We start from the raw sequence: 22223 nt of genomic DNA, 5'->3' as shown, positions 1-22223 counted from the left end.
ATCTATTCTACATTGGACATCGAAGCTTCCATGCAATTTTAAAATAGTCGTACAAATCACAGGCAATCGTTTTCCTTTCTGATATCTGTACAGTGCAGATGGAAAAAAAAAACCAAACAAAAAAACCCCAGAGCCATGTACTACACAGCATGCCTGACATCAGTCTGTTCAGTATCACAGTAAGTGCAGATCAATATTTCTCAGTTTCTGCAAAGCCTATAGTATTCTTTAAAATCCGTGGAAAAAAGCTTACCCAGTTTTCAAGCTGACCAAGGCATCTTCAACTCCTTTCTGATTATACTTTGTCATGTAGAGGTGCATATCAGGGTAGTTGTTTCTAATATTCCTCTCTGTGCTTCCATTTGGGACTGTTCCAAATCGAAAAGGAGGTGAATAATCATACGGCCTTTGAAACTAGAGAGAAAAGGGAAAAGCAAAGTGTTTCAGGCATTCAAAACGTGAAGAAGGGCAATTTCAGGTTGAAAAAAACAGAAGTTGTATAAGCTGCCTCAAATTTCTTCTAGGCAAATGCTGTGGGTTAATTCAGCTCTATTATACCAGAAACTGTGTCTTCACACCAACTGAACTTACAGAAACATCTACATCCAAAGTAAAAACAGCTCAGTTTTGCCACTGTAACGTGACTTTCTCCCATGCATTGTAATATGGCAGGACAGCAGAAACTGGAGCAGAAAGATACTGGAAGATGTTCTTCATCTGCCAACATCTCCCTAGAGAACTCAAATTACAAGCAGACACACTGGTAAACAGCAATCGAAAGAAAACAGTATTTTGTTGATAGTCATTTTGCACTTCCATCTCAGTTGAGACATTGTGGGTCCCCACACGAAGAAGGCAAATGATCATTTGCACTACTTGATAGGGAGCCTAACGCACTGCTCCCGGAGGGGTTGATCATTTGCACTACTTGATAGGGAGCCTAGCTCCCGGAGGGGTGCAGGTCATTGCAGGAAGCTTGTGCGCAGGGAGGGACAGGGTGAGGGCTGGTTTTCCTTCCACCGCCGTGACTCAAGGGGAATAAAAGTTCCCCGGGGGCTCAGCAGCTACATCACTTGACATGAAAAGGGCTTCTGGAGCTCTCACACCTATAATCCTAGTACCTATTTATTCCTACAGTTTAAAACTACAGACCATTTGCTTGAGGGCACATAGGTTTATTCTACAATTTTACCCTCTGTGCATCACTCTTGCATCAGCACAGACAAACCAGCCAGGGAATATCTGCAAAGGAATAGCAATTGCTCAGGGCACGCTCAGGTTTCAGATTTGGAAATCATTCAGATAATCGGACATAAACTTTTGCTAACAGACCTGAAAATTTTATATGTGCCTTTTCAATATCTCCCTTTAAATACCAAGTGACACTTTAGGATTAAGTTAAAATGTCTCTTTGAGAAATAAATGAAAAAGGCCACTCAAACTAGAGGAACTATTGGCTAATGAGGAAATTCAATTGAGCATTGATAAAAGCAGTCACCCATGAATTCCATGGTAAAATGCACCCTGTTTTTACTGTTGCAGTTAGAAGAGCAATCTATATACCCTGTGCTGCAAGAGACAGCTAATATTGATACAGCTGCTGCTTGCTTTGGGCTACATATGTAATACTTCTCTTTTTAAAGTTTGGTCTCAGGGCATCAAGAATTCCCAGGATCCAGTGCCAATTTGCAAAGAGAATACAAATAGGCTTATACAAAAACTGGGAGTATTTTCAATTCCATCAAACCTTGACTGTGAAATTATTGCTGCAACAATATTTTCATGTTACAGAACTACGATTAAATGCTTCATTTTAATTAAGCATATTTTGACAACACATAAAGGAATGAACTCTTCTTTATTCGTTTAGCTAACAGATGTCTTACTTTTCTCATTTTCCCTTTTCACAGCTTTACTGTTTAAATTATTACTTTGCTACTACTTTACACATACTAATTGACCCATGCACTAAAATTACGCTGTATACTAGTCATGGTTCTTAGTCTGTATTTGCTGTCTCCTTTTCTGAGTTCATTATGCAGCACTGAAACAAACCCGGCTCTTAAATATATGTCCAGAGATTCTACTGATACAGATGTAGCTTGCTACTAACTTTATTTAAATCTACAGATAACGAATCCCTGAAGTAGTGAGTGGCTTCCAATATCTCCCAACATCTGTATCAAATTTTTCAGTCAATAGAACTGGAAAAAATAATTAAAGAAACAACGTCAATTTCAAGACCTGTAAAAATTGCTGCTGCTCATGCAGCTGACATTTTTTGGAAATTCAGCTGTGGTGACCATTCTGCAAGCTCAATTCCTAGTCCTGGGGTATGAGAGGGGAATTGGGGGAAAAGGGAGATTATGGTGGAATAGCCTGGTAATTTAGAAATGGAGTTTGGTTCTGAATATTCTCACTTTTCAAGAACATTAATGTGAGTTTAAGGAGTTTCCTCCCATAGGAATAGTTCAAGGAATTGAGGGATCTGTCCCAAATTGAACATTCATGGAACACAAAAATATTTCTGCAGGAGAGCAGAGATTAATAAAAAGTAGTAGTTCATTCAAAGATCACAGGGATAACAAGCAGATGAATAGTTCCACACACCACCCACAGACTGGAATTTCTTGGCACAAGACACCCAACCAACAAATTTTAACAGTCACGGGGAGATAATTTTTTTGAAACTACTGTCTGCTACTACTGCCTGCTCACAGACTGCTTGTAAAGAAGAAAGAAAGGGTTCAAAATCTTTTTACTAACAGTGCACTCGTATCTAAGGTGTATAAAGTTCTCATCAATAATTTTGAACTTGTATTCTGTGAACTGACACGTCCTGGAGAAGCATATAGGCTCTGTGATTGCAGCAAAGATCTATGTGGCAGGCATGAGACAAGAAAGAAAAAAGGATCAAGTCTCTACATGCACTAATTTTCCCTGAAGCCCCATGATGGGAAATAAAATATATCATGTCTGCAAGGAAACAATTATCTTCCTAGACATTTTCTGATTGTGGCGAACTGTACTGTTATTATTGGTTAGTTAGAAGACTAACCAATTTGTTTTCCCCATGCTCTGCCAGCTGCTAGAACTGTGGCACATGGCAACAAAACTCCAATCTTTTTTTTATTTTGGAAGACTAACCAATTTGTTCTTGTTTCCCCATGCTCTGCCAGCTGCTAGAACTGTGGCACATGGCAACAAAACTCCAATCTTTTGCTTTTATTTTGTTTTACATATATGCCTTAATAAAACTGACAATTTCATTAAGCCAGTAAAATGATCTTTCAGAAACATTAAATACTGACTGAATCTGAAGATTTTCATGCTTGCCTGAAAAAGCTGGTATTCAGAGCAGTTGTTTGTTATTGTTCTGGAGTATTTTAAGGAACTGTGGAAAACATTACTATAATAGTAGAAAATAGTAAATATTCTCCCTCTGCTGACACAGATTTTAACAGGAATTATGGCTGGTTTGGAGTGGGAGAAAAACACTCATATCTGAACTCTCTCATTTCTTCTTTTACCAGATGGAAAACACTGACAATCTGATTTCTGATCTTTGAAAAATACAGCTATTAGTAATTCCAAGACTATTATTATAATCATCAGTTACTGAAATACATTCGATATCTATGCCTGACAACCCTCAAAAAGCACTGTAAGGTCTAATATGGAAGTGGAAAGATTGACTGGGGTGAGAGGGTCACCCTAACTACCCCATCATCCATGCTGCCTTTTGACCTCAGCCTGCTCTGTTTTCTCTAAGTAACTATAGAACTTGTGACATTTTATTGCACAAAAATGTAAAGCCAGGTTACAAGAATACTGTGAATCATGCAAAAATAAGGAACCTGTAAATGGCATAATCAAGGCTTCCTATTAAGGCTGAAGAGAATCCCCTAGACCACATGCACATGAGGCATTTCTTAAAATGTGTCTGTGTGGAGGAATCGCAGCAGATAAACGCTTTGCAAGACAATTCTGTCCACTGCTATCTACTCTATCTACTCTCCCTTAGCAATCTTGTCGCTCTTTCATTACATGAAAAAGGCATAAATGGTCTCAAAAGTAACAAGTGCTACGAATACCAGCTTTGCTGGATACATTTGGACTCATTTTCTGTACCTTTTTATGAACACAAAGCTTTTAAAAATCTTTTACATACACAAGAATGTCAAAATATAATTTTCTTCTCATTTTCTGAATCATCTGAGTTTATGAACACCCACCCCTACTAACTCCAGTACATGCTGTGCCACGTATTTCTGGGTGACACATAGATGACACGGCATGTAGAAATTCATTAGCAACATTATGAAGGTTGAGGAAACCATCAAGAGGTCTTAAAGTGAAGGAGGGTAAATAGCACCTTATCATGTGTTCAGCAAACCTGGTGAACCAGAAGCCTGAGTGTAACACATTTCCTGAATGGGAAGATATTGAATGCTGAGGGTCAGGGATGACTGCTCAGAGAGAGAAGGGGTTTTTCCTGCCTTCTCTTCTCTATAGTCTATCATATATGGAACTGGATTTGGAAACCCCAGTATCTCTAATCGGGAATACTTTATTGCATTGACAATACAGCATTGACAAAAGAGCTTGACTCTTCAGTTGTGGCAGTAGGGAAAAGGGGAGAGGGGAAGTATAGTAAACTGATTTACCAGCCCAGAAGTTTTTTCAAAAATTTATTGCCCTTCTAGATATTACTTATTTATAATTAATTTTACCCATACTTTGGTCCCTTCTCACTGGCCTTTGCCTATTACCGCTTTGCTTGCAGCAAGGGTCAGAGTTCTCTACTGAACAGCAGTAAAGTTCTTGCAAATTCCTGAACTGTTCTCCTACTAACAACGTTGCAGCAACAAGGCAAAGAGGGGAGAAACATAATTTAACATAAATCAGATTATATTCCCATAAATTATCCTTAATTAATTGAATTTTTAAAATCCAAGAAACCTCAGGATTGTAGAGGATGTAAAACCTGTGTATGGCAAGAAGAATGTTTTGAAATAGATCATTGCTTTTCTGGACTTCTGGCTTGTTTACTTTAATCAGAAAAGGCATGGCTCCCCTGATTTATCTCTATATGCTTCAGGCAAAATTTGAAGAACTGTAAAATAAAAACAAAGGTGGCAGATCAAATAAATGATCAGCAGACCAACAAAAACAGATGGCATTTTCTGATTCAAGTATTTTTCTATTTTTATGTTGCTTTTTGTGGAATGAAAATCCTACTTAGCAGAGAGAATAAAAAAATGACAAAAATAAGGAAGTTATTAGCCAAAAGCTACAGAACAAATACTGACATTTTCCAGCCCATGGGTGAGGGTGGCAAACAGCCAGCAGAGAGAGGAAGATAAGGGTGCACTGGCAGACCCAAATGCTAGTGCTGTGCCAGCAGCAAGCCAAATCCTGCCAAAACCGAGACTTCCCAGGAAAATGCTCTGTACTTTCTCACAAACAGGAGAAAGACATTTCTCAAATCCTTTTTTTTTTATCCTCAAGAGAAGAATACCTTTTATCTGTCTCCTACTAAGAATATTATCTTAAAATAGAGGTATATTTAACAGTCTTCATACTCTTTCAAAGGTTTTGCGACAACACAACTTAATGAAAACAAAACTACTATCATTTTTTGTTTCTTTTTATCTGTCTTTCCTCTAGCCATGCTTGCAATTCATGCTTTGATACTTCAGGAGATCAATCAAAGGCTGGTCATAAAAAGCAGTTAAAACAAAAAACAGACACAAGGCTATCTGAGCTGTTGCCTTCTTTTGAACAACAATTTCATTTATTTTCTGTCCTTCGAGAAAAATCCCTTGTGAAGTTCTCCCTTGTGCTATACTCTATTTAAATATTACTTCTTAATGTCAATATTTAGTTTCATTTTAAAACAACTGGGCACAAACTTGAAAACAGCATGTCCTTCATGTATTTTGCGCATATCCATCACAACAATAATTTTGCAAATGAACTTCAATCCCGCTATCCAATACCACTATTACAAAGCAGTTACACAAATGAAATAAAAAAGAAGTAATTGCTAGGTTTCTGATTTATAAGACTATTGATTAAACTTCACAAGTACAAAGATCCAGGAAGTATACTTTCAGCAGAAGAAAGTTCAGTCAAGCTAGAACAATATGAAAAATAAGCATATTTATTATTTGCAAGTTTGTGTGAAACTTCAGTAGGGTTTAAGTGAACTATCAGAGTCTACTGTTCAAGGTGAAATTCTCACAAAAGCTCTTGAATTAGGAAAGCATCTTCCACAAACACATCAAAATTCTGCACCTTATCCTATGCAATTTACATCTCACTTCAATGTGATAACACAAAACCCCAAATTTTCCTATGTTTATTTTTCCTATTAACTCTTGCCATTTTATACAAGGAAAACATTCAAACATCCACAGACAATATGTATCACTTTTTATCATTTCTCTTTGCTTATTTGTGCTGGCACTACTTTAAATCAGAACTCTTTCTATAACTTCCTTGCACAAAAAGCAAAAAGACATTTTTTCAGGAGCATTAACTGGCTTCCAATAATTACTGGATAGCTGCTGGTTTTTTGAATATTTTGTCAATTAATATATTATTAATATTCCACACAGAGATGTTCAAATAATTTTAAATATGCCTTCCCTGCATTCAAACTGACTTTTTGTTCCTTCAAGCTTTTGTATATTGGTGAGGCATTCCTTTTAATCAAACAGGAATTTATTTCCATCAGAAAATAAAGGTACTTTTCAGTTAATGCAGTTACTTTTGAAAAGGCAACTCAAAGACTTTGAAAACAGTCTGATATTTTCATGCTTTGGGTCTTAGGTTTGTTACTAAAGGGTTACACTCAGAATGAAATCATCCAGGTTTAGCTTATTATCTTGCTCAGAGTTTTTTTAACACAAAGTACAAATTTGTAGAAGGATTATGAAGAATGGACACTGACCTCTTTTGAGCTGAAGACCTACCTTTTTATCACTCAGTCCAGTCACTTGGTCAACAAATTCCTCTTGAATCATAAATGCAGCTAAGTTGGCAGTATAACTAGCCAGGAAAATGACAGCGAAGAAAGCCCAAACCGACACCATGATTTTACTTGTCGTCCCTTTGGGGTTTTGCACAGGCACAGAGTTGTTGAATACCAAGCCCCAGAGTAACCACACTGCCTTTCCAATGGTAAAGGATGGTCCATGGGGATCTGTAATTGCAAAGAGCAGTTATTTTAGTTGCAGTTAAATTAAACCTTGGCAAGATACCCTACATAATAACAACAAATTACTCACAAAGACATGGTTAAAAAAATATTTCAATACATACTCACTGTACTCCCAATGGAATCACAAGATTTACCATAGGTGCTCTCTATTGTAATGACATTAATTTCCATATTTGTAAAAAATAATTCAACATTTTTCTACGTGGCATTTAGTTCAAAAGTTTTAAAATGAAAATTGAAAGCATAGGTTTGGAGAAGCAAACTGGTGTCTCTTGCAGTAAGATATGTGCCACAGTACTGCCCCTTTCAGTCTCCTGTGCCAGCGGACATGTAAAATGGAAAACTGTGGGTTTAAGTCTTAATGATTCAGTTCTAGTACTTTTCTCACCCAAATTATTGTTTACCACCCCCAGTCTTCCAACATCGTGCTTTTTGAACTTTATGTAGGCATATTTAAGATCAAATGTGTGAATACATCACCTACTTTTAAGCAACTTTACACTCAGAGAATAAATCAGTAAGTCAACACAAAGGAGCTACCTGTAGAGATACGTAACTGAGAGCACACGAGACTCTGGCTACCTCTGGCTACCTCAGTCAGTTCTGTGGCTTCAGATGTGTTGGCATTACAGGCAAAAACCCGTCCCAGATAATCTATTCTGTAATTTTTGTTATTCCTGTTTTCAGTCAGCTTTTAATTCATCCCAAAGCAAGAAGTGGTCAGCACCATGCCCTCATGCCCACATAGTAGCAGAAGTGGATTAGCAATGCTATTACCCACTTAAAAGGCCTTATTTGTAGAGCCCTATTAGAATAAAGGGAAGTTTGTTCTTACCCAGCTCCAGGTAAGTACAGTGCAGTCATCGCGTATTGCTCGTCATCTAGACTCCCTTTATCCTCAATAGAAAGAAACAGGCCTCCCCTGACTGTGACTCATTTGACATTTTTATAAGTATCTATTTTATAATTAAATGGCAATTCAGACAATAAGCTCTGATGCAGACACCTGTAATATTACCTCCTTCCCTGCCCTGTCCCTTTATCCAAGGGGATGCAGATTACAAACTCAGATTTAGTTATTAATTTAATTATAATTTATTTTAATAAAGATTTAATTATTATTAAAAGAATAAAACCCAAAGTGCCTATCTCAGTGCATGTTCTCATTTCAGTAGAAATGCTAATACAGTGCAAATTTTTCACAATGCAACTGAGCACAACATCTTAGATTATCCTCTTTCTGTTCTGCAGCAGTGATAAGAAGATAGAGTGCAGTAAAATAAACACAACGGAGCTGACTTTTGGTTTATGAAACTGCCTTCTACAGCCATTTGAGATTGAGCTGATACAGGGATAATATGTATTTTCTGAGCAACAATGATAAGGGAAGTATATGCCAAGAAAGCAGTCTAAAGGTCTGTTTATGCTACTGGAGTTTGTATTACCATTGAGCTTCATCCTGCCAAAAATGCCTAGGGAAAGGAGTAATCTGCATAAAGATTCCCACTTATTTTAAGCTTCCCATGTTTCAAATTAATGGCAGCTGGACTCGTGGCAAGTCTCTAGAGCTAAGTTAGGATGGTCTAGTGCCATAATATGCCTTTGTAGCCGTAAGTACGCTAAATAATCTAGCCCCTAGATCCCCCGTGTCTATATTCACCTTTGATTTCCCCTTCCTAAACACAGTGTTTATTTTGGACAGAGGTTACATGTTTACCATCTTATTGAAATTATAACATCATCTGAACATTACAATAATCCCCTTTTTCAGGGAACACGCCAATCATAATCTAGAAGAAACCATTAGCTTGTAATAGTCTCCAGAACTGTGTCCACCAAGCTGGAAGATCTCTTGTTATAAAATTAGGCAAGTATGATAAAAACAGGCTGCACTCTCAACTGTAAGTAAAGAAAGGGCAAGACTGTAAGTAAAGATGAGGGCACCACAATACATGGAATCCTCATTCTCAGGTCAAAGTGCTAATAATATACAACTGCAGCTTTCACTAAGAAAGGCAAGCTCTGTATTAAATTTGTTGTGCTGGTATATTTTGAAAATGAAGTTTCTATAACCATGGATGTTACACAGAAAGAAGCGATGTCCTTCTGCCGCTGGCCTCATTTCAAGGCCGAGTTCATCAGACTTTTTATAGGGACTATACAAAACTATAGATAATGTAACTGCTACTTTTCCAGATTATCCACCAAACCACATCAGTTTAGATCATTTTCTCTGAATTAACCGTGAATTCATGAGAGTCAGAAGTCTGTAGAACTTATTCCAATCCTTTTTTAAGCTGACACTCTACAACTGATACAGTATGCTAACCAAACACGGGCTGAATACAACTCTCTCTAATACCACTTACCCTTCTATATGTCTTTATTCCAATTAATTAGAATACAAACATGAGCATATAAACCCTCAAGAAATCATATTTTAAATGAAGAGCAAACATACTTTCATAGCTGCTTTTTACTGTCTTATTCCTATGTTATGTTTATTTTAAAAGATGGAGGGCAAGGGATGGGAAATAATTGATTTTTATAGCTTTAGGGTTGTGTAAAATGCAAAGCTTACCTCTCCCTTGTGCTAAGTTCCTGTTATATCCTACAGGACTAAAGTACTCAAATATAAAGACAGCCATGGCGGACACAATGAGAAGCATCACAAACATCATCACCCAGACAGAAGCACTAAAAGGCTCTGCAGCAAAACAGACAAGAGAAACAGAAACACAGTTCATTAAACCAGTTGCAGCACAAGAATTCTAATGTCTTCAGCTAGGCAAGCCCAGCAGCTTTCTTTAAATTAGCTTTTACCATCCAAAATGCTAGCAAATAACTAAGTAACAATATATAAAGAACTGCTGTTAGTATATATACACAAAATTCATACAGTCAAAATCTTAAATGTAAGTTGCAATTCAAAAACAGGCTGCACACTTTTCTTCGACAAAGCCTTCAGTGACACTGAGTGGCAAATAATTGGTTGACTCGCTGCTTATTCAGTCTACAATCAGGTAGCCCATTTCTATTTATCCTATGTTATATGCATTTATCAACAGAATGGTCCAACCATTATGACTGTGTTTCTGCAGAGCAAAAGCAATTAAGCATACGTTTAATACATTTGGTAATTCAGTGAAGTAGACTTCTCTCTCATTTTCTATCCAACAAAAAGTGTGGGGGAAAAAAGCTAAATACCTGCATTCAAACTAAATTTTTTTGTTTCAGAATTTTTTTCTTTCTGTGTTCACTTTCATCTACCTGCAATGAAGACGTCATTTTTACCAATTGCAAACACATCCTTTTGAAAGTCTCATTCTCATCTGGGAGAAAATTTCTGAAATCAAAAGGTTTTCATGGAAAACTGAATGTCAGTTTGAAGACAGAAAAACCACGATTAAGTAAAAGAAGTAGGTTGGAAGAGAAAACTAAAAGCAGTTTCAAATACCAGACTAAGCACCAACTTTTTGAAAGGATTGGATATGGTAATAGTATGTGATAACACAAAGTTCTTAAATATCATCTTGCCCAGTCACAAATTCTCTGTTATTTCAGGAGTCCCTGTTGTAGCTGTCATGGTATAAGGATATATGTAAGAAAGGTTTTGTATAGCAAAGTAATATCTCTTTATCAGGTCAGCTCATTTGGGGGCATTTTATATCCTAATTTTCGTAGATAATGCAAGTGTGAGTGTGCTCTGAAATATGAGGAAAAAAACGTTAGTGTAATATTTCAAATTAGGACAGAATCAAGAAGCACCTGAAATGAAAAGAAATCAGTGTATTCCAATGCTTTGCCTGTTTTTGAAAGCCCAAGAGGTTCCTCCATCCTAACTTCTTCATTCTTTGAATTTAAATTAAGATTTGAACCACTGAAAATTCTTCCATCATTGCAGGAAACGACTATGAGTGAGAACTGAGGTGTGCTAAGCCCAATCGCCCAATCTGAACCTTGCCCGAGTTAGCATGGATGATTCACCCAGGACTAGAATGAAGTGTAATAATTTGGGCCCAAGCATGAAAATCTCATGAGATCATTTGCCTTTGCTAAAATTTCTTCAGAAATTTGGAACCAAGAAAAGACCAAATTCCAAATAGCCCCACTGGTGATTTTGGATGCGAACTAAAAAGGCAAGGCAGGGAAACTTTAAGCCAAACTGTTCTCTTTCTGTTTTTAAGATAAGGTTAAGGAACAGTTGGGTTTTTTTTTTAATTTTTTTTTTTTTTATGAAAGATTATGAAGTTCTTTCAATTACTATAATTACTTGTTTCGAAGAGAATAGTAAATTAAAAAAATAACAGAATTCGTAAAAGGCAGAGAAAGATCCATTCAGATGCAGACAGATAAAGGACATTATGTAGCCAAATACAGTTGTTAACAAATATTATATGAATTAACATATTAACTGGATTAAATAGGAATTCACATAAAACTATCATACAAATTTGACAGCATTCTCATAGAAGAAAGCAAGCCTGATAAAACTCTTATCAAAAGCAACAGTGTAGAAACAGCAATGGTAATTCGTCAAAATCTAAATAAGGCAAAGGGCAAAACAAGCCGATGTGAAAAAGCGAGTTATAAACAACAGTTTAAGCAGAATGCTCTTTAATAATTTAAGCAGTCTGGTAATGAGGTGGACGATTAAAAGAAGCAATAGGAAAATAAAAAGCCATTCAGAATAGCAAGCAGTAAGATTGAACAAGTACAAAATCAATTGAATAACAAAGTCGATCTTCCTGTCATATTAGAGATCAAATTACACATTTAGCACTGTTCTTTGATTCTCAAAGGACAGAAGGAGAACTTCCCTCAGGCAAGCAGCAGGTTTTATAAGAATTTTCAGTAAAGCTATGATATGGCAGAAAAATACTAATATATGACTTGCTAGTGTACATTTCAAATGATTGGCAATGGAGAATACTGAGCAATGAAAAAGATGTCTTACTCCACTGACTTTTAGTTTTACCTCCCACCACCAAAACCAATACTTAAATAATACATAAAATAAATAGGGGCATAGATTTCCTATTTCACCAATGCTCCCAAAAAAGAAAACTGACTTCACCTATGAACTCTCTCCCTCTTAAAAATACAGAAATTTGGATTTGAGGTTTCCCTTATTTTGTTTGGTTTTTTAAATAAAGTTGAATCAAATCTCCACAGAATCTTCAAAAAACTTATTTGTGGATCTAGTGTATATGAATTTTAGTATGATATGAAAATTTTTTAATGTGGATAAAATTCTCATTTGAAGGAGACACCCGCATCAGAATCAGAACACAGCAGATAATGAGGAAGAGGCTGTCAGCCCATCGGTTACTTAGATCTATTGGACACAACCACTGAATGGAAAATCTAGCTCAGACAAAATCCTGTACTTGTCTACATTCATAGTAACAAATCAGAAAAACAGGTATTTCATGAACTGTAATCAAGTGCTATTTTAAAAAAATAATATTGTATTTGACAACAAATCTTTTAAAAGAATTATGTAAGATGACTCTATTCTTAGACATTCACTTAATTGAAACAAAATCAGTCTGTGAATAAATTCAGTTATCTGCCTGATAGTATTTCGCACGGCAAAGCATTTTACTACTATGCACACCTCATCGAAATACACAGTCAATTCCAGTAAAGCGGCAGTTTCATCTACGTCTAAAAAACCAGAACATACTTCTGAGAGCACAGACTTGATTTATTGGTGCAGTAAATCAGATTTCTTCAAAAGTAATGCTATTCTATTGAGCTTTATAAGAAGGGGTTATTTTTACCTTTTTGAATTATATATACGCCCAACTAAACCAATAAAATGTAATGCATTTTAGAAATCTAATAACTATGTTGTGAAAAATGCAAAAGGAGCCTCTCTTTTGATGGTAGCTGTTAGCAGGTTTTTAAGAGATAAGCAGAGTCCATAGTAAAAATCAACTGCACTTGCAGCACATTTAGAGAACACCCCAGCACTTATATTTCAAATTATAATTTCAACATGCTGCAAGTGCAATTTTAAGAATGAATTAACTTTACAAGTCAGTGACTTATAGAAAAGACAAGATGCTATCTGAATATTTTCATTAAAAGTACAGCCTCTTATAACTTCATTAAAAAGTCTTTCATTCATTAAACAAAAATATTAAACATCAACAAAATCTGTTTAGGTATCACCGCATTTGGGAAGTTATTTGATTACTCACTGTGTCATACTTATTGGCATCATCTCTGTAATGTGCCTTTATGGAACAGGTATGAGAAATAAGCTCTATGGCTAAATGATGATTCTTGTGCAACAAAACCCAATTATCTGCCCACTTGTAGCTGATACTACACCAGCAAACTGCTCCTCGATGGCTACAAGTGATTTCAGTGGAAGTGAAGAACTTACACAGCAATCTAAAAAGAAACCAGACAATCAGTGATGCAAAAATGGCATCACTGCTGACCCAATGGACTTGAACATACTAAACTGTTCCGTAAGATATCTGGAAAATACTGACTTTTTTTTTTTTTTCAATTTCACTTAAATTATTTTAGTGTCGCTAGCACTACTTTCCTGTGCAAAATATCCTTAAAAATACTGGGCCCAAATACACTATGAGGAACATAACAGCATTCCAGGCACTTTTGATCCATTTCATGGCTCATTCTCTTTTCAGCTTCAGGTAAACTCACGCTAACCACCAAATACAGAAGTAAACAATAAGCACTAAAAGAGAAGGAGAGGGAAATAATGAAAGGAGAAATGAACAATTGAAACAAGAAGCAAACAAGGAAAGACAAAAGTCTTTGTTTCTTTATATCCCACCTCCTTTCTGTCCAGCCTTTCATTTCTTTGCTATATGTCCACTGTTCAACTGCATCATCACAACTCCACTGTCCAATTGCATCAACGCAGAAAACACTCAGAAGCTCTCCAGTGCAGTAGTATGGTATTCAGAAGCCAGAGGTAACTTATCAAATTAGCTGTCAGATCTCTTCTAATCATAAGAAAGTCTCTTTTTCTTAGCTATTCTACAAGGGTTTTTTAAATTATTTTGTGAATGTGAATGTTAAAAAGATATGAAACCATTTCTAATGGGCTAAACAAACATAAATTAGTTGGTAAAGAAGCGGTTTTTGAGGAAGTAATTTTCCCAACTGAAGATTTTGGGGGATTCTTTTTCATATTGAAATCACTGTCATTGGTTTTCACTTACTGCATCTGAAACCAACAGCACTGTCCTCATGTGCTAATAATTATGTTAATCAGCATGTCAACACGGTACAAACTTCCTAATGTAAAATTCAAAACTTGACAGAAACATGTCAATGCACTATATTGCTTAACGAACAATGAAACCTACCCAACTCTATAGAAATGCAATTAAATGATCTGGATGGGTTGGAGAATCATACCTAGAAAAGCAGACGGTGAAACTGTGCCATTGCTCCGTGACACCATGACACTAATCCCAGTCTCAACAAATGGCACTGAAAAGTCAACCACTTCAGAGCGCTCTTCATTAATAGTGAGAGACCCCACAGCCATAACTGCACGATGATATACCACCTGATCCACAAAGAGAAGACACCACCAATATTACTCAGTAGAGAATACCTCATTTCTCCAAAAGAATTAAAACCAAACATTGCTAAGTTCTTACTTAAGAGCTCTTTTACCTAACAGAACTTACTTCACCAATCATTCCATTCCACACATTATTGACTTTTTTGCCATGTTTCCCATTAGTCACCAAATACAGGTCATATGTGAACTTGACAGTTTTAGACAACTTCTTCAGGATATCAATGCAGAATCCTTTGCAGCACTTCTTTACGTTAGTTCCCTCATTAGTTGAGTTGCTGTCAACAGAGAAGAGAGACATAAACATTTATACTGCGAAAAACAGAAGAACCACAACAGCAAGATTCAGCATACTGTGAAACTAGTCACCAAATACAGGTCATATGTGAACTTGACAGTTTTAGACAACTTCTTCAGGATATCAATGCAGAATCCTTTGCAGCACTTCTTTACGTTAGTTCCCTCATTAGTTGAGTTGCTGTCAACAGAGAAGAGAGACATAAACATTTATACTGCGAAAAACAGAAGAACCACAACAGCAAGATTCAGCAAACTGTGAAACATTTTGTCATACTTGTGAGTGACCATGTTTTTCTGAATTGATGGAGAAATAATCCACAGGATGCTTTATATGGTGTTTGTAGCTCTTACTAGTTATAACACAGTTGCTTGATGAGAGATAAATAGAAGATAATGATAGACCTTGTATGACATGCTTTCTGCTGCAGTACCCAGCATACTGCACTCCACTTCTCCATCAAGACATACAGTCTTCTCTTACTAATCTCTCTCTTAGGCTTAGGTTAAACATTTATTACTTTTACTCTGAAGACATAAGACTACATGTCATTTAGTAATTAGAAAAATTCCCAAGATGTAAGCTATATAAAGGCACAGCAGTTCACCGTACTGAAAATGGATCCTGCACCTTTTTCTGCACTTTGAGAAGGTGAATTTCAGGCCATCTTTGAGTGCAAAGATGAGGGCTTTCCCTTTATTTTTTTTCTGAAATGTTCATTTCATGATCTCCAGAACTTTTTAGTATAAGCATCTTCAGAAGCCAAGGCAATATTTTACGGCCTTTGAAAGAATTCAAAATTAAAATAAAACTAGTTTAGAACTTGACTAAGTACAGTTATGGCAAAAAAAATGTTTCTCTGGACTTCAGGAAGCATGTGCACAACCATTTAGCAGTCTCCAGAAATCGTCAGAAACATGCATTATATTCCCTAAATCTGCTCAGTAAAAAACCATTGTTACTATATTCAGTTCATAAAGACGTAGACCGAAGCACAGGATGGGTGAAACAACACTGATAAATGCACAATGAGAAATTTTCCACTGATTTCTAATGACTGCTCCAAAGTTATAGAGCAATCAAAGCAGGGGACTTTTCTCTAGATGGTATGTCACAGTGGTATTTTATGCTGGAGTAGTTTATTCTGTACCAAATTTCAGCATAAACATACATTTTCAATAGGAGACATTCTCAAATTGTTAAAGACTAAGTAAAACAGGCATATTTCAACGTAAGTGGAAACGATTCAAAGAGGACTCATTAAAACAATCCTATTTTAGAACACAATCTTCTTTCATGTGACTGAAAAGGGCTAATTCTAGTTGACTTTTAATTTACTATAAACTTACTATCTTGTCATTAATTCAATGTGACTTACATGTAAGTAACCAGAACCTTTCAACTTATTAAAAAGGAAGATGTGCAAACAAGAGCATACCGTGTGGGAAAGGGAAAAAGAAAGAGGAAATGAAATACAGAAGGAAAAGCAAAGATAGGAAGCAAAGGAAAAGAACAGCAGAGTATCAGAAAACAATCATACAATGAAAGAAGCAAAGAAAAGAATTAATGAGAAAATAGGGGAATATATTTTGCACTCAGAAAAAAACCAAAAGGAATGCTGTGTATTTACTTACTTAATTTTGACAAATTTACGACATGGCACGGTGTTTTTTTGGCAACTTTCCATCAAAGGATCCACGTCCTCAACAATGACAAAGGGAGCCTCCTCCAGGGTGACAATACTCAAATGGTTATCGTCTGGGTCGCTGTCTGCGAAAGAGCTGTACCTTGGCCAGACAGAGTACTTCAGGCTCAGTGAGTTGTTCTCCCATTTCCCCACCTGAAATGCCAAGATACACAGGCTGCTGATATCTGCTTGCTTGTTTTTGACAAATGAGATCTAATATTAAATGTGCTGGGATACAGGTACAGGAAATTACATTGCAAACAGTTGTCCTGGGTTTTTGTTATCAAAATTACTTTAGAAGTTTTTAGTAATTGCATGAAGTGAGAAAATGCACTGTGGTAAAGACAAGGTAACGTTATTTTAAGAGATAACAGCTTTATAAAGACTGGATGACATCATTTAACACTATCTATCACCTGGCTATAGCTGCACTGAAATTTGACATGCATCATTTCCATTTGAGCCAGAACAGCAACCAGATACTCCATTTGTAATCAGGACCAATTTGCAGTAATAAGAAAACAGTTCTCAAAAAAAGGAAAAAAAAGAAAACTAACCCCACACACACATACACATCAGACAGGTAACCAAAGAATCATAATATCATTTCTATATCTTCTCAAAAGAGAAGACTCTTCTATTCTTATAGTTTCAAAAGCCATTGTGAAAGCCTTTACCTAGGGTTCCATCACACCTGAGCCAGGCTAAGGTTTTAGCCAAACCACGGTTTTAGTAAACACAAGTTCAATTGTGCATGATTTAGTTCTTATTAGAGATAAAGTATTTTATCGTGCTTTAGTTAATGCCAACTGTTGGAGGAGTTTAAGAAAGCATACTCCACTTTACATTAAAATTGTCTATTTATTTACTATTATAAATTATCCCTTCTAAATTAACCTACATTTCTTTCCACTTCCAGAACACCAGAAAGGGGCATATGATTTAAATATTTTGAAAACTCTAGCATTTTCTTCCTCAGATTGTGTTTAACCACTTTGTATCCATAAATCTAATTGCATGTTTTATCCAAGTAGCGATGACAGATAATATAAATGAGCTAGCAATCCACAAAATATATAACCTAACGCATTTTAATAATTCTTCAGTTGCTTAAGCTAAACAAATTATAACATAATCATGAGACTGCTAAAATATTTGTTTTGCAAGGAAAATGGTGGGAATTAAGAGTACAATGACAGACCTAGGTCCTAAAAAAAACTGTAAAAAAAATTGTCACCTACCTTCTGTCTTCTAAAGACTTTAAAATGAATCACAAAAATTCCAGAAGAACATGATTTATATCCATTTCTATTTAGGGAAGCATATAAGCACATGCCCTTTGCAGTTTCCTTTCCATCCTGTTTATAAGTCAAGATGTTTTGCTGAACTTTAATGTAGGAGGCAGAAATGCCAACTCTCTATACACTTAAATTAGGAAATTCAAAATATCTCAAGGGAATTAGGAATTCACACCTACATCAATGGGAACCGGACACAGGATTTATATGTACAGTTCTAGTATGAAATTTAACCAAAACACAATGGATGAAGCCTTTGTGAGAAAAACTATTTCATACACAGGGAAACAAATCTATTTAACTCTGTATGAGACAGTTATATTGCAATAATAGTTTAGTCGTCAAGTTATGGTATATAATCGCATTCACAGCAGAGTCTGTGCTGGTTTACATTAGCTTACACAGTGTCGTTCATATCTATGCCCTAAGTACGCCATGAAGTTGGCCATCTGGAACGGGGACATTTCCAGCCAGCTCAGTACTTCAGTCGAACAGCAAATGTGCCAAGTAATACGGTGAATTTCAGAAGTGGAAAATGTGCCCGACCGTCTGCCTATTCCAACCAGCAAAAGGAAACGAAACGTGACTGAGGCTCAGTCACATTTGTGTGTTCAGGACTATAGCAGTGGCAGCACCTGCCTTTCTAAATCACTCGATACAGGATTCTGGGAGGAGACAGATCTGCCTAATCCTGAAGCACTTCCCTCTGCAAGCCACCCCCTGCACTTGCATCACTGTCCCATGGACCAACAGGCAGACAAGCTGCCCATGACAATATGAGTTCATCTGATTCTATCAAAAATGTAGTGACTGTTTTGATGCTGTTAAAAGAGGAATCATTATACTTTTTCATACTTCAACTAGAGTACCTGCCATTTTATTGTTCTGAGGAGGATATAACCAGTCATATTTTTAAATGGCTGAATTTGGGGAAAGGCTAGTTTCTTTTGTCAGTTGTATCTGTATGGAAGTGTTATATGTTGAGCGAACGTCTAAAGTTAGGTCCAAAATTTTTTGTCTGTTGCCTTTCATGGATGTATCTCAATATTCACTCCTTATAACCTTATTTTTAAAAAATAATTTAAAATTAAGACCTTGCCTTGGGTCTTAGGGGCATCCCTACTTCTCCGTCCAAAGAGGTCTACTGCTGCAGTCCCAGGGTGTCACAGTGACTTCATCTGGGCTTTATATGGTGCACAAATCGCATGTCCATTGCAGGTCATCCCTGCTACCACCAGTACAATGAGTAACCCACAGTGTCAGAAAGCACAACGAAAAAAAGCACAGGAGAAAGGTATCAATGTGAAGAATGGTAGAAAAGCAAAAGGCAGAAAAGTTCTGAAAATCCTCACTGGTGGGCTAAGAATGGCAAATGAGGAAGGGTAGTAATTAGAAAGAGCCTGTAGGTCACTCCTTTTGTTTGGGAAATGTTTCTGTTGGATTTGTTTGTTTAATGTAATTAACCACTAATGTAAATGTTTAATTAACCACTAATGTAAATGGTTAGCAAAGGTGTTGGATTTGCTCTGCTGCTGATGCTGGACTCACAAGCGAACAGTTTCCATGTTTATTTGGTATTTTGATTTTAAAATAGCTATACTGTTGAAGATTACATGTTACACTTCTATCATTCTGCTACAGTTTTGAATGATCAAACCACTTTTTCCTTTTTCATTTATTTTAAGTGGAGTGTAAGAATTTAGTTTTATACAATTAAAGCACAGTCAAAATATGGGAGGATTTTTATATTTGTATTAGAAGCCTTTTAGTTTGTGCAGAACTAATTATAGCTTTGTTATTAAGAATATGAATGGTATTAATTATTTACACAATGTTTTGTATCTTCATATATTATTTAGTTCTTTCAACGTTCTTGTACAATTGATAGTATCCCTTTTTTACAGGGTGAAGGGTTGAAATGACACAGAAAAGCTGCAGAATAAGCAAAACTAAAACATGAGCAGGTTCCTGTCACAATAAAGAGAATTTATGAAATTGCATCTGTATATAGGTGTCCTGCAGGATCAGCTTTTATGTCACTTACGGAAGTCAGATCTAGTATTAGATCCAGTCAATATCTGTTTTGAATGCCTTTAAAACCTTAAAATGCTTAGGGAAAAAACCAACAGGTCATAACAACTACACATACTCATTGTATTTCAGGACATTATAAAGAGGTCTGCTTATAAAGTGTAAGAATTTGTGTGCAAACCCAAATGTTAAGTCCTTATTCAACACCGACTGTTAAAGTGGCTTAGTTTAAAAAAGCATGCCAAGTCCTGATTTCACCTGTGAAGGTCATTACAAATGCTGTAGAATATGAAAAAGTTCATATGTAAAATATGAAAAGTAGAATATGAAAAGTTCAGTTGCTGCTCTCAGTAGGAGACAACGGTGATATTTGAATAAACCATTTTACAGTGAAATAGTTTACCAACCTGGACAGCTTCAAAATTCAATTGCCTCCAGTGTTTTGCAGCACTCATTTTCAGTGTGCTACTTCGTGATCATTATAGCTACTGATGAACTAAACGTGGCATCCTCCAACCAAATCCAAGCATCTAGATTTGAAGTAGAAGGGGTCTGTGTTTAAATTAGCATCCTTACCTACTAATAATGGGATCCCTGATACAGATATTCTTTATGCAACATTTTCTAATTCTAATGACAAATATTTGAACACTAGAACACATTAATCTGCAGGTGAAACTACAAACCTCCAATACAGAACAGTAGTGAACTGTAACTCTACATACTCTTAGCAGAGACCATAAACAATTTTCATAGCCAGTCTATCAAAGACTAACAGGTCCACAAAACTAAAATAGTGCTAAATTCACGTGTAGGATAGAAACACACTGTCTCTACTGTGGAAATGTTATCACTACAGTGAAGAATTACTATCTTATTCTTTCCATCTGCAGCCTAAGACTTCATAGCCAGTCTATCAAAGACTAACAGGTCCACAAAACTAAAATAGTGCTAAATTCACGTGTAGGATAGAAACACACTGTCTCTTCTGTGGAAATGTTATCACTACAGTGAAGCTATCCTATCTTATTCTTTCCATCTGCAGCCTAAGACTTCCTACTTTGATCAATCTCAAGGGAACTCTTTGCCATTCAGAAGCTTTTTCTTATCTCCTCAGTCTTCAAGCCATCACTGCTTGGAAAAGGGTAGCTAGAGGACAACAGGGAGTTAAAACACTGCACAGGCCTGCCAGTTTGCCAAAATTATATTTTGATAGGGTGGGAGATGGGTAGAAGAGAACTTTTCTGAAGATAATTTTCATTGTCCTAATTTCTTGAAAGAAAACAGTTCAGAAAGTGAGCTTTTTACCGTTCAAAACATAAAACCACCATTTGAAATCACTTGTAAACAGAAATAAAGATGTTTTAATAAAGACATTGCACTTATAGTTCTGGACTTGCTATCTAGAAATAGATGCTAATTTATCAGAATATGTACAGATGAATTTGAGGTGAAAGAATTTCAACTACTCCAATCTATTACTTTGGTTTGTTTTGTTTGGGTTACTGATTCATAGAATTTGAAATTTTAGCTTTTTTTTCTCTGAAACAGAATGGAAACATTTTTAAGATTTCAAAGCTTTGTGTCAGTCAGGATAATCACTTCCCCTAGCTCCTGGAAGCAAGACTACTGCCCCAGAGAGCTGGGCTGAAAGCACAGCTCATTAACAGCAGGAAGCCAGAGGCACGTTCCAACTGCATCAAGAAGAATCTCAGGTATTTGAGTTGGTGTAGCAGGCCCAGCCATCCTGAATTTAAAATGAAGCCAATATAAGATAAAACATTTATACTTGGTGTAGCCACTCCCTAATGACAGGAAATTTAGCTGTAGTTGAATCAGGGCAGTTTGTTCAGTCTTACCTGCATCCCTTTCCTCTTTCCTGGAAGATTAAGAATATTTAAGATCTGCATCAATCCCCATTTTGGTGTAACACAAAGTCATATCTTCACCTGGAACCATTTGCTGTTTCAAAATCTCATGTGCTGAGGAATCATTTCCTTAGCACCCCTAGGCACACGTAGAACACAGGAAAAATATAGCTATTTTTGTAAAATGTGTTCTGTAAAATCTCTTTTTCATTTAGGTAAGATGACTTTTTTAGAATT

The 22223-nt window shown here is 36.2% G+C and overlaps 1 protein-coding gene across 1 annotated transcript in view; it reads right to left on the bottom strand.

Annotated features, from left to right (window-relative positions):
* Positions 1-22223, bottom strand: part of GRIN2A (glutamate ionotropic receptor NMDA type subunit 2A) — a 191255-nt gene that overhangs the window by 37644 nt on the left and 131388 nt on the right. The window contains exons 5-10 of the mRNA XM_009281666.2: positions 16737-16942; positions 14914-15082; positions 14636-14789; positions 9810-9935; positions 6981-7210; positions 254-414 (exon numbers count right to left, since the gene is read on the bottom strand). Of these exons, the coding sequence (XP_009279941.2) occupies positions 254-414; positions 6981-7210; positions 9810-9935; positions 14636-14789; positions 14914-15082; positions 16737-16942 (1046 nt within the window). The remainder of the gene's footprint in view (positions 1-253; positions 415-6980; positions 7211-9809; positions 9936-14635; positions 14790-14913; positions 15083-16736; positions 16943-22223) is intronic.

Source organism: Aptenodytes forsteri, unplaced genomic scaffold (genome assembly GCF_000699145.1).
Source record: "Aptenodytes forsteri isolate BGI_AS27 unplaced genomic scaffold, ASM69914v1 Scaffold84, whole genome shotgun sequence".
NCBI classification, from domain to species: Eukaryota; Metazoa; Chordata; class Aves; order Sphenisciformes; family Spheniscidae; genus Aptenodytes; species Aptenodytes forsteri.
Note: the sequence above shows the minus strand (reverse complement) of the source record. Positions and strands in the feature narration are given on the sequence as shown.